The sequence below is a fragment of the Molothrus ater genome, chromosome 23, assembly GCF_012460135.2.
Source record: "Molothrus ater isolate BHLD 08-10-18 breed brown headed cowbird chromosome 23, BPBGC_Mater_1.1, whole genome shotgun sequence".
NCBI classification, from domain to species: Eukaryota; Metazoa; Chordata; class Aves; order Passeriformes; family Icteridae; genus Molothrus; species Molothrus ater.
In genome coordinates, this window is record NC_050500.2 from 3,781,643 (window position 1) to 3,793,531 (window position 11,889).

Below are 11,889 nucleotides of genomic sequence, written 5' to 3' on the forward strand. Positions count from 1 at the left end.
GGCTCCGGTGCGCGGCCATGGCGGCGGCGGCGGCGCACAGCGTGCGGGTGCTGCGGGAGCTGAACCGGCAGCGCGCAGCCGGGCAGTTCTGCGACGCGACGCTCGGCGTGGGCGGCCGCGAGTTCCGCGCGCACTGGCCGGTGCTCGCCAGCTGCTCCCGCTTCTTCCGCGCGCGCGGTCCTGGCGGGCCTGTGGCGCTGCCCGACGGCCTCGCCGACACCTTCCAGCTGCTGCTCGACTTCTTCTACACGGGGCGCCTGGCGCTCACGGCGCACAACCGCGCCCGCCTGCTGGCGGCCGCCGAGCAGCTCGGCGTGCCCGACGCCGTGGCGCTGTGCCGCGCCTTCCGCCCGCGGCCCCGCCGCGCCGCCGCCGCCACCGCCCGCCCGGAGCCCGCGGCGGCCCCGCAGCCCGGCGGGCAGGCGGTGCGTGAGAGGGGCGGGAGGGGGACGGCGGGGCCGGGGCCCGGCGGGGGCGGCGCGGTGACGCCGCTGTTCCCTCGCAGGGCTCCCCCTCAGCCCCGGAGGAGGCGGCGGTGGGTGGCGGCGGGCGGGGGGACGGCGACGCCGAGCCCCTTCCCGAGGAAAAGGTGCTGCGGAGCAAAAAGAGCCCCCTCGCTCCGGGAAAGGCGCCGGGAAGCAGAAAAGGTACAGCGGTGCCGGTCGAGTGCCCCACATGTCATAAAACCTTCCTCAGCAAATATTACCTTAAAGTGCACAACAGGTAAACGCTCCGGCTTCTCCTTCCCCTTGCGCGCGGGGGGATGCGCCGTCCCCACGGCTCTGCCCCTTCCCGGGGTGGGGGGAAAGGGCAGGCTCCTTTCTGTCAGTTTGTCCCAACACCTCGGCATCCCCCGGGGTGGTAAAGGAGGGTCTGCTCTGCCCCTGGGGGTGCTGTGGCCTGGGGGAGGGTTAAATGTCAATGAAAGGCATCCCAGAGCTGCAGTGACTGTCCTGAGCTGGGGCTCAGGAAGGCCATGTGAGGGGCTCCTTGGGAGCTGTGCTAGCTGCAGGTGGGCAATGGCAAATCCTCCTGGGCTTTGAGAGTGCCCTGGGCTGGGGGGCAGTTTCTGGGGTTGCTGGGGGCACATGGTTGGGCTCTGTGAGGAGCTCCAGGGTGGATCACTGAGTGCAGGGCATGGCCCTGCAGTGAGAGCTCAAGCTTTGCTTTGCTTTGCTTGTGTTGGGGAAGAATCTTGGCCCTGCAGAAATGGTGTTCCGTGGAGTGCAGTGGGCACTGACAGCTGTGCTGTTGAAGGGAATAAAAAGTGTCATAAAAGCAGCTTTTGGGAAGCTGTGAATAGTAGCACTGCTGGGGTGGGGGGAATTACCCACCTCACCCTTCCCCGTGACCTCCTGGGCCTGTTTGTGCAGATGCTGTTGACAGGCAGTGATGGGATTCTGTATTTGCATACCCCAAGGAAACACACTGGAGAGAAGCCATTTGAATGCTCCAAGTGTGGCAAATGTTACTTTAGAAAAGAGAATCTCCTGGAACACGAAGCCAGGAACTGCATGAACCGATCGGAACAGGTACGCCCGGGAGCTGCCCTGCTGGGCTGGAGTGTGGCTGCCATGTGGCAGCAGGGGAGTTGGAGCCTTTTGCCAGTCCCAGTTCCAAACAGAACCCTACCAGCACCGTGTGGCACGTGTTCCATGGCTGGGACCCCACAGCCAGAGTCCCTGTGGCTGGGACTCACACCTGATACACAACACAGCACTCACTTGTGTTTCAGCACACCAGGACTCTATACTGTACAAGATTTGGCCTCCGTGGGTGCAGGGTGAATGTTGTAGCTGGGTGCCAGTGCCACGTGCTGGGCAGGAGGCTGAGCTGTGGGCTCCAGGTCAGGCTCTGGGTTCTGTGGAAGCCAACACCACCCTGTCTCTCACAGGTATTCACATGCTCGGCCTGCCCGGAGGTGTTCAAGCGGCGGATGGAGCTGCGGCTGCACATGGTGTCACACACTGGAGAGATGCCATACAAGGTCAGCAGGGCCCAAATCCAACATCCCTATGGATGCTGCTGGACACTGGCACAGAACAAGGGCAGGCTTTTCCCTTCTAGGGCAGCCCAGCCCATCAAGAGCTGAGCACACCAGTTCCCTTCTCTGGTCCATGACAGCCCACTCAGGGTTGTTCCCTGTCTCTGAACCAAAATGTGATCCAGGGAGGCACCACAGCCAAAGGCTTCCCATGGCTGTACCAGGAATCTGTGTTCTACTCCCCTGTCAGTCCTCTCCTTGCTCTGAAACCACACTTTGGGGGCAGCTGACAGCTGACCCCATTCTCCTGTCTTGCAGTGCTCCTCGTGCTCACAGCAGTTCATGCAGAAGAAGGACCTGCAGAGCCACATGATAAAGCTGCACGGTGCACCCAAGCCCCATGCGGTAGGGACCAGGGGTTTTGGGGAGGTTGTGATCCTGAGTGTGGACCTGGCCTAAGGAATACCACAACATTGTCTGGCTCTGTCGGTGAGGGGTGGGGCACAGAGCTACTGGAAATGGGCTCTGTTGGGTACAGGAGCAGCCCACAGACCCAAGCACTGACCAGCACTTCATCTTTGTTGGGCTGTCCCATCTTATTGGGTGTCTGTGAGCTGGTGGTGCTGCCTTGGTTCCACAGGGAGGTCCCTGCTGGAGCAGCTGGAGAAAGGTTGGGTGTGAGTGGGTCTGGGGTGGGTGTACCCCAACCCTAACACCCTCCTCTCCTGTGGCCTTGCAGTGCTCAACCTGCTCCAAGTGCTTTCTGTCCCGGACAGAGCTGCGCCTGCACGAGGCCTTCAAGCACCGTGGAGAGAAGCTGTTTGTGTGTGAGGAGTGCGGGCACAGGGCCTCGAGCCGCAACGGCCTCCAGATGCACATCAAGGCCAAGCACAGGTACAATGTGACCCATGTCCTCTCTTGTGTCACCTTAGCTCTCCTGGCTGCAGTCTCTGCCCCACAGGCCTGGGGGTTGGCTGAAAGTCACCCTCTTCACAGAGGTGCTGGGCTGAGACCCAAAGGGCTGAAGCTGGCAGAGGCAGAGGTGACAGTGACATTTCTCTGCCCACAGGAATGAGAGGCCCTACGTGTGTGAGTTCTGCCACCATGCCTTCACACAGAAAGCCAACCTCAACATGCACCTGCGCACGCACACCGGCGAGAAGCCCTTCCAGTGCCATCTCTGCGGCAAGACCTTCCGGACACAAGGTACCCCTGGCTGTGGCTGGGCTAAGGCTCCAGCATCCAGGAACCCCAGAAAGCAGCTTCCCCAGGAGCAAAGCTATGCTCTTGTGAGGCTGATATCAAGAAAAGCACATTCCTGTCACCTGCTCTGCTCTCATGGCACAGAAGGGGAATGAGCTGGTGTTGCTCATGACCCCTTAGCTGGAGCAGGCTGTTTGTGCTGCTCCTGCCTTCCTGGCCAGCCTGGCCCAGCCTGACAGCCCCTTGGACGGGTGTGCATGGGCTGTGCTTCCGACCAGCCACTCTCCCTGTCTCCCCCTCTTAATGGCAGCGAGTCTGGACAAGCACAACCGGACGCACACGGGGGAGCGGCCGTTCAGCTGTGAGTTTTGTGAGCAGCGTTTCACGGAGAAGGGGCCGCTGCTGAGGCACGTCGCCAGCCGGCACCAGGAGGGGCGGCCCCACTTCTGCCACATCTGCGGGAAGACGTTCAAAGGTGATGTGGGGGCTCTGCAGGAGCTGCCTCCTTCCCGTGGGTGGGTTGGCATTGTTGTGAGCTGCTGTGACATGGAGCTGCTGCCAACAGGCTCTCGTTTCCCTTCCCAGCGGTAGAACAGCTGCGTGTCCATGTTCGCCGGCACAAGGGAGTGAGGAAGTTTGAGTGCATTGAGTGTGGCTACAAATTCACACGGCAGGTGAGGCCTTTCCCAGCTCCAGGGCCTCCATGCTGCCCTGGGGAGCCAGCCTTCACTGGGTCTCTCCACATTCCCCTTCCTTTGCAGGCTCACTTGAGGCGGCACATGGAGATCCACGACCGAGTGGAGAACTATAACCCTCGACAGCGGAAGCTGCGGAACCTGATCATCGAGGATGAGAAGGATGTGATGGTGGTGCTGCAGCCACCACCAGAGCTGGAGGTGGGCTCAGCTGAGGTGATCGTGGAGTCACTGGCCCGTGGGCCACTGCCTGAGGAGGTCCCTGCACAGAAACTCTGCTCAAATGAGAACTTCTCCCCTGCGGACGTGATTGAGCAATCACTGATTATAACTACGATTCCTGAAGACTGTGAGACGTAGTGTGGCCACCCATCCCCTTCCACTGAAACACAGTAAAGCATTGAGCTGAGCCACTTTCTGCCACACTTGTTCTTTTAGTCTCCTCCCCATCTTTTCTGCCAATCTCCCATCCCAGGCTGCAAGGAAAGAAAGTCACCATGACGTTGTGATTGTCAAATGAAGAAATGTCTCAGAACAGCCACTCCAGTCAGCATCCATGCGTGATGTGCAGTGGGATGGGACTGACCTCCCTGTGTCATACTGTGACTCACTTTCTGATGCCTGAGGAGCTGGTGCTGCCCTCCCCTTTCCTTCAGCCCTCTCACCCTGCCTGTGATTAAAGCTCACCTTCCCCCACAGAGAGGCTCTGCCCATTCCTTAACTCCTCTGTTTAACTGGTGCCTTATTTTTCCTTTGTTTTGTTAAGCCTTTGTCAGTTGCTCTTTCCTTACCCCATTAAAGGTAGGGCATGACCCATGTCTGCTCAGAACAGAACACACTCCAGCAGCACAAAGTGCCTGTGTTCCTGTGCTCAGGTGTGGGGATGTACTCTGTCTCAAATAACCCAATCCAGGGTTGCTGGGAGAGTGAGAACCATGGCCTGAGTGGTGCCAGGGTGGGGAGAGATCTCTGTGTGTACCCCCACACCCCAGAACTGCAGCTGTGCTCTCTCCCCTTTCTCCCTCTACTCACCAAGGAGGCAGAGAGGCTCCAATTTAAGCATATCTGGAATGAGAAACTCCCAGTAAAATCTCATTCCAGCTCCCTTCCCCTCAAGAGGACAGAATCGTGTAACAAGTTTTATTTAACTTGACTGCTGCAAGTAAATTTAAAAACAAACTACGAGAATAAAAATACATTATCTGCAAATGTAAAATGCCTTTGTTTCAAAGGATGGAGTTCAACTGGACTTGAGGATTCAACACAATGAATTCTACAAAAAATAAATACAGATCTGTAGCTGCTCAGCGGGTGGGACTGGGGGTCCAGCAGCGAGCATGGCCGCGTTATTTATAGCTCAGCAGAAATGCCTGGAGCCGTGGCGCCGTCGGGAATTGGCCATTGCTCCCAAAAAAAGCAGCAGCTGCCCCAAACTGCGGGCCCCTGTGCCCCCTACTCCATCCAGGGGTGTGACACCACGGGGCAGCCGGGCCCTGTGTGTTCCCTGCTGGCACGCGGCGCTCTCAAGGCACTGTCAGAGTTCCTGGCTGGAGAACAGCCCAGGCTCCCCGTGGCTGAGGAGGGCAGCAGCATCAGACAGCATTGAGGCAAAACACGTTTCTGTAAAGCTGTGGAAATGGGGCTCGGATGCTCCTTGATCCAGGGGTAAGCCTGGAGGAGAGAGATTGAGTACACGGGGTTTCCATCTCTGAATTCAGTTTAAATGCAAATTTCTCCTCTATTAGGTAAAATTTAAAGACCAAAAAAGCAAATGCATCCAGCCACACCTTAGCTTCTGCCACACTTCAGGGTTCTCCAGAAGGTGCAGCACTTGCTCTCAGGGAGCCATGCTGCAGGTTCAGCCGTTTGCTTTCTTCCAGAAACATTCCACAAGTAAACTGCACACAGCTGCTCTTCAGCAAAGGTAGATAACCAGAGCCCACTGGCCAGGGCACTTGGGCAAGTATAAAGGCAAATCTTACACAGGCCAAAATAAAACTGCAAACCCCAAATAAAAAAGAAGAAAAAAAACCCTAAAATAACTACCTTTCAATCCAACACGTGCACAGGAAGCCTATCTCCCTCCGAGGCACAGAATATAGGGGGGGTGTCCAGACCACTGCCCTACCAGACAGACCCCTCCCAAGACAGACACTGAAGGAAGGAGCTTGGTGGCAAATGAAGCGTTACAGGGTGAAGGAGCTCCCAGTGAAAGGTGTCTGTAAGCAGCGGTGCTGTGGTGTGGGTCACCAGCGCCTTCCCCAGGATCAGCTCTCGAGTCCCTGCGGGCAGCGTGGCACCGTCTCCCACCCTGAAGGGCTGAGGGAAGCAGTGGAGGCCTCGCTGCCTGCAGGCCCACAGCATCACATCCAACAGCCAGAGTTCTTGCTCCCTCTGTGAACAGCATGGTTTTGTTTCCAAGCACTGGTTTGCCTCAGCCTTCTCCCAAAGCAGCCCAGGTTCCGGATGAGGGATTCTGTCAAGCCGCTTCCTGCGCTAAGGCAGCTCATTGAGGTTCTGGTTGTGAAGGTTTTGGTTCTGCCTGCTCAAGCTGATGGTGTTGTCCAGCGTGATGCTGTCGTCCTCCTGTGTGGTTTCTGGCATGAACTGCCGGAATATGCTGACGCTGCCGTGCCAGAAGATGGGCTCAGGGAGCTGGCCCACGACACTCCACGTTCGTGTCTCGGGGTCGTAGGCTTCCAGGACATCCGAGAGTTCAAAGGTGTTGTCGTAGCCTCCTGATACATAGAGCTTCCCACCGAGCGCAGCAACACTCCCCCCAACGTGAACCTGCAATGTAACAATAAATAGACACTGTGACCAGGGGGTGTTTGTGGGATCTGGGAGCTGTTTCTTAGAGGGAGCTTCATGCCTGCCAGCTGCAGGTTGGGCTCTGAACCACTGCTGCACACAGATCTCGCATGCTGGGCTGCACACCCAAACATGCCATCACATCCAGGACTCTCTTCCCAGTGACTCCAACACACTTAAACCAGCTCCACACGCAAGGGGTTCTAATTCTAAAAAGCTCTTGGTTTTCCAAAGGTAAATGAAACTAATTTATAACATTTAAGACATCCTGGAAATGTCTTAAATGTCTGGCAAAATGTCCTACCTGAAGCATGGCAGGGATTTTATCCCATTCATTCTTTGATGGATTGTAAACATCCACTTCAGCCGAGTCATCTCTGGGGAAGAGAACACAAAATTACTCTTCTGCATTCTAGAAACGCTGCTTGGGTTCTTCATCAAAGCCAAATTTAGATTTAGGGCAGGGGGAGAGAAGAGCTGGGGAGGCAACATAATCCCCCAGGGCTCCTCTTACCCACCCTGCTTGGCAGACAGGAGGGCGACAGTGACAGGTGAGGGACGTTTGTGACTCAGAGACATGCGCTGCTGACACAAGAATGCGTGGAGGACAAGGTCAGGGCAGCTGGAGAGGAGCTGTCAGTCCTTCCAAGACAGTCCTGGTACAGATGGGATCAAGATGCTGCAAGGCAGCTCCAGGCGGGGCCAGCAGCCAGACCAGGGGCTCCTCTCCCCACTCTGGGTCAGCCCTGGGGCAAATGCAGAGAGCACCTGAACCTCACTCCTGTGCTTTATTTACAGGTAAAAAACTAGTCCCAGCACGAGGGATCATCACCCAGAGCCTTTAGCCTGAGCTATTAAACCTATTTGCTACTTTTACTTGCAACCCACTCCTCTGTCCTCCAAAGATTATCCCACAGCTCCACACAGAGCAGCAGCCCACGCACACACAGCACATGAAAATGAGAGAACACAACCTAACCCTGATCATTTCCTCACTGACTCTTGCGGATGCAAAGCGATCTGAAAATCCTGAAGTGTCAATCGTCAGTATTTTAAAATGGGCAAGAAAACAGAAATTCTATAGAATCAGGTTGTGACAAGGAGCTGAGCAGCTGCAACACCCTGGCAGGACAGACTGAAACCAGCTGACCAGAACAGCCGCCAGCAAGACATTTGGCTGGACCCAAAAGGATCAAATAAAAATCTTGGGCCAAAGCTGCTACTTTATGCAAAGCCAAGAGGAGATTAAAAAAAGAGAAGTGCCTGGGGGCCATCACAGAAGTCTCTCTTTGCTCAGAGTCAACACAGGGAGATGAAATGCTCCAGCCCTAGCATGCCTTCCCGTTTATTTTTAATTAAGCGGATAACTGAAGTATTTGCGCCACCAGGACAGCTTCAGATGGGTAATTAAGTCCCAATTTGGAAAGGTGCTTAAAAATAGTGACCAATCACTTCATCTTCAGCCCTCTTATCTCTGCTGAGACGGAAGACGTCCTCTCCTGCACTAGAGTTTAACGTTTTCTTGGAGCTTATGTGCTTATTTATAGCAACGAGGGGGGCTGAACCAGGAGCTGAAGAAACCGAGAAGCCAATTTCCAAGCAGCCCTGCTGACTTCAGATGGATTTACACGTGTCTGTTCCCCAGCCCTGGGTTACACTCAGATATTTTCACACAAGTTTACTGGCAGCTCTTTGAGATGCACCAACACAAGGAAAGAGGTGTTACAGCCCTCCCTGCGCCATCAGGGGAAGCACTGCTGTGCTGTCCAAACCCAGTGCCCTCCCTCCACCACCTGCAAAATCCACCTTCCCAGGGAAGCTGTGGGCTCTCCTCATGGGGACATGGGGAGGGAGGGAAGTGATTGCTCACACTACTCACCGTATGAAGTACATGAGACCGTTGAGCGTGACAGTCTTCGGGGCAAAGGACCAGGGGGGCAGGTGGCCACAGTTGACAAGGGACCAGAGATCACTGTCAGGGTCATAGCACTGCATGACCATGGACTCTTTGCCAGCCAGGGAGCCGATGGCGAAGAGTTTCCCTCGGCATGAGGTGGTGGAGCAGTTGTCCATGGGATACAGCATGGGCTGCAGGGCCTCCCAGCTGTCCAGCGTGTGGTCATAGCGCTCCGTGCTGTCAGAGGCAACCACGTAGAGCAGCCCGTCCAGGACCGTGGAGCTGTGGTATTCCCTGGCTTTCAGCATGGGCGACACCTCTGTCCACTCGTTCACGCTGGAATTGTACCTCCAGACACAGTCGTACAGCCTGGAGCCGTCCGAGCCCCCTGTGGCACAGCATGACACGTGTCAGGAGCCTGGCTCCACAAACAGAAGGGGGATAAGCAGAGGGTTTGGCTTGGCACGTGTGCCACAAGGATTTTAAAGGAAGTTTTGCACTATTTCAGGCCCAGCAAGCTGGGGAGGATTTCTCCCACGTCGTTCCTAGTCCACATCCAGCTGTGACTCAAAATGAGTCTTCCATGTTTCATTACCTCTGTCCTCTAACACTCACTTCTCTCCTATTTTACAGCCCTTGCTCTGTCACTGCCCAGCTAAGCTGCCAAGGCAGTGGTGCTGCTGGCAGCTTGGGAACCTCCCAGCCTTGCCTTTGTCATACTGACACAGTCCAGACCAACCCAAAATCCCCAGCAGCAGCCTGCACACAGCTCCCAGCAGGACTGACCTGCCTGGGATCACTCCAGGAAGCTCCCACAGGATGTAAGGGGTTTCTGTAAAAACATGCTGCATCCATGTGGTAGCTTGTCATTTTTACAACTCTGTCCTTAAAGCAGGTCCTTGTTTTCTGCTTGTGACTAGAGAACACACAGTTTTCTGTTCACCTGCATTAAGACTTGCTCTTCAAAGCTCTGCCAGTGTGTCCTGCACACTGAGGGCACGCTGTTCCACAGCACTGGGTGTCCTGGGCCTCAGTTTGTTACAGCTGTCACAGAGATGTAGTTCAAAGGAGGCATCTGCACGCAGCTTAACAGCCAAATTTACATATTGGTGTCACCTTGACAGAAGTAATTGTAGCCCCAGCAAGGAGGCAGGATTTGTGCAGGGGAAGCTACTGTGACTCACAGGGGCTGGCGAAGGAACCTAGGGCTTTCTGACATGCCTCTGCCTCAAGCATGTGATTCAGGGGGCTCTGAACCTGAACACCTTCTTCAAAGAGAGAAACTCAAAACCTTCTTACATCACCCCTGTCCTCAGTGACGGTTAAAAAGTTCTAACTACAAGATCTGTGACTTCTGCCAGCATGCTCAACAGCATTAGTCATGACAAAATAGCTCCTGGACTGAGACCAGCTGCTAAATCCAGCACCGACTCCAGGAGTCTCCATGCCTGCTGGCAGGCTGTAGGCACCCAAGCCAAGTCCCAAACTCTCCACCACGCAGGAAAAGCCAAGTGTAGCTGCTACAACCTACGTATTTCCAACAGAACCCTCCACCCTGCTGCTTCCCCTCATTCCCTGGATGCCTTACCAGTGACATAGATGTCGTTGCCCAGCGCAGCGACACTGTAGCCCCCTCCCAGGTGCTCGGGGAACTCGGCCAGGTAGCGCCAGTGGCCAGTGCGTGGGTTGTAGCAGTCGACGGTGACAAGCTCATCGCAGTCACGGTCGCAGCCACCAACGAGGACCAGGATCTCGGCGAGGCCAGTGGAGGGCCGTGGGCGCATGCGGGCACAGGGCCCCCGGTCGTGGCGGTCGAGGCGGGCAGCCTGGAAGTCGCGGGCCTCACGCAGGAGGCGCAGGCAGGGAGGGCAGCGGGCCACCAGCGGCTCGCTCTCCACGTGGGCCAGCAGGTAGAAGCGGCGCACAAAGGGCAGGCGGACGTGGGCCAGGAGCTGTGGCAGCAGCGGGGCACGAGTGGCGGGGTCGGCGCGCACCCAGCGCAGCGCCAGCTGGAAGGCAGCCTCCTCCTTGGGGATGCAGAGCCCATCGTCCCGCAGGTAGGAGAGGAGGCGCGGCAGCGGCAGCCGCTCCAGCTGGGCGCCCAGCTCGCTCACGTGCCGCAGCACGAAGCGGTGGGCGGCAGCCGCCAGCTCCGGGCAGGCGAAGGCCTCCGCGAAGTCCTGCATGTCCAGGGCGTTGGCGGGCTCCAGCTGCCGCGCCAGCCAGGCACCGCAGGCCTCCTTGACGGCGGGGAACTGCAGCAGGTCGGCGGCGCGCAGCAGGCGCTCGGCGATGTCGGGGCCCAGCCGCCCCACGCGGCCGGTGTAGGCGAAGTCGAGCAGCCGCCCCAGGCACTCGGGCTCGACGCCGTGCAGCCGCACACGCTCGGCCCGCGACTCGCGCAGGGCCCCGCCGAACATGGCGCGGAAATATCCCGAGGCAGCGGCCAGAACGGCGCGGTGAGCCCCGAACTCTCGCCCGCCGGCCACCACCGTCACGTCCAGCAGGCTCCGCTCGGCCCGCAGCGCGCTCAGACCCCGCAGCAGCGACACCGCGTGTGCCGGTTCTCCCGTCGCCGCCGCCGCCGCCGCCGTGGCTGAGGCTCCCGCTGCCGTCCCGCCGGTGCCCGTCGCCATGCCGTGCCTGCGGGAGAGCACCTGGATCACGCCCTGCGCGGAGCTGCTGGGCCGAACCCCGAGTGATTCCCGGAGAGGGAAAGGGAGGTGGAGATCAGGCAAGGAGGCGGCGGGTGGGCTCGGGGAGCCCGTCCCGGCCGGGATCCCCCGAGAGCGGCCGTTGCATAAGGCGGCGGCGCTGGCAGCGCGGCCCCGCTCAGGCCGGTCCCAGGGCCCCGCAGCTACCGCGCCCAGCCCCGCGCCCTTGGCCCTGGGCTGGCGCTCAGAAGGAGCCGCCCAATGGTACCGGGGGAACACAAGAGCGTCCCGAGCGCATACAGCGCTGAGGGAGCTCCGCTCCGAGTCCGGCTCGGGTACCGCCGTTAATGCGGGCGGAGGGTCCGGGTCGGGGTTGAGGGTCCAGCTCACCGTAGACGCTTCGGCGCCCTGCCCGTCCTGCCACCGCCACCAGCCAGGCCCCGCGGTGAGCCCAGGGCCGGCCCCTCCCGCCCGGTCCCACAATCACCCCGGTAACAGACACTCCTGGACCGCACTCACCGATCCGCTCTCCGCCCTGCTCCGTGCTCCGCTTCCCGCTCCGTTCACCGCTCCCGGCACCACCCCCGCCCCTCCGCCGCTCCCAGCGCGCCCCGCGCCCGGCACTGCGCACGCCCGGACTACGGC

At 58.3% G+C, this 11,889-nt stretch overlaps 2 protein-coding genes across 2 annotated transcripts; one reads left to right on the forward strand and one right to left on the reverse strand.

Annotated features, from left to right (window-relative positions):
- The first annotated feature begins 3 nt into the window (after positions 1 to 3).
- On the forward strand, positions 4 to 5,091 carry ZBTB48 (zinc finger and BTB domain containing 48). The gene is made up of 10 exons (XM_036396483.2): positions 4 to 425; positions 506 to 723; positions 1,421 to 1,532; positions 1,895 to 1,987; positions 2,303 to 2,389; positions 2,724 to 2,878; positions 3,054 to 3,190; positions 3,498 to 3,662; positions 3,773 to 3,861; positions 3,949 to 5,091. Exons 1-10 carry the CDS (start codon positions 18 to 20, stop codon positions 4,240 to 4,242), a joined length of 1,758 nt encoding a protein of 585 aa, XP_036252376.1. The 5' UTR covers positions 4 to 17; the 3' UTR covers positions 4,243 to 5,091.
- On the reverse strand, positions 5,009 to 11,802 carry KLHL21 (kelch like family member 21). The gene is made up of 5 exons (XM_036396330.1): positions 11,764 to 11,802; positions 10,179 to 11,233; positions 8,573 to 8,978; positions 6,998 to 7,070; positions 5,009 to 6,672 (listed from the first exon to the last, which is right to left on the reverse strand). The coding sequence occupies exons 2-5, from the start codon at positions 11,224 to 11,226 to the stop codon at positions 6,379 to 6,381; spliced, it is 1,821 nt and encodes a 606-aa protein (XP_036252223.1). The 5' UTR covers positions 11,227 to 11,233; positions 11,764 to 11,802; the 3' UTR covers positions 5,009 to 6,378.
- Positions 11,803 to 11,889: the final 87 nt, after the last annotated feature.

Excerpts from the sequence above, each read along its gene's own strand:
- ZBTB48 (XM_036396483.2), top strand. The coding sequence starts at position 18 with ATGGCGGCGGCGGCGGCGCACAGCGTGCGGGTGCTGCGGGAGCTGAAC. Across the intron at positions 2,390-2,723 it reads GTGCACCCAAGCCCCATGCG|TGCTCAACCTGCTCCAAGTG; the intron begins GTAGGGACCAGG and ends GTGGCCTTGCAG. Across the intron at positions 3,191-3,497 it reads CAAGACCTTCCGGACACAAG|CGAGTCTGGACAAGCACAAC; the intron begins GTACCCCTGGCT and ends TCTTAATGGCAG.
- KLHL21 (XM_036396330.1), bottom strand. The coding sequence starts at position 11,226 with ATGGCGACGGGCACCGGCGGGACGGCAGCGGGAGCCTCAGCCACGGCG. Across the intron at positions 8,979-10,178 it reads CAACGACATCTATGTCACTG|GGGGCTCGGACGGCTCCAGG; the intron begins GTAAGGCATCCA and ends GCTGTGCCACAG. Across the intron at positions 6,673-6,997 it reads AAATCCCTGCCATGCTTCAG|GTTCACGTTGGGGGGAGTGT; the intron begins GTAGGACATTTT and ends GTTACATTGCAG.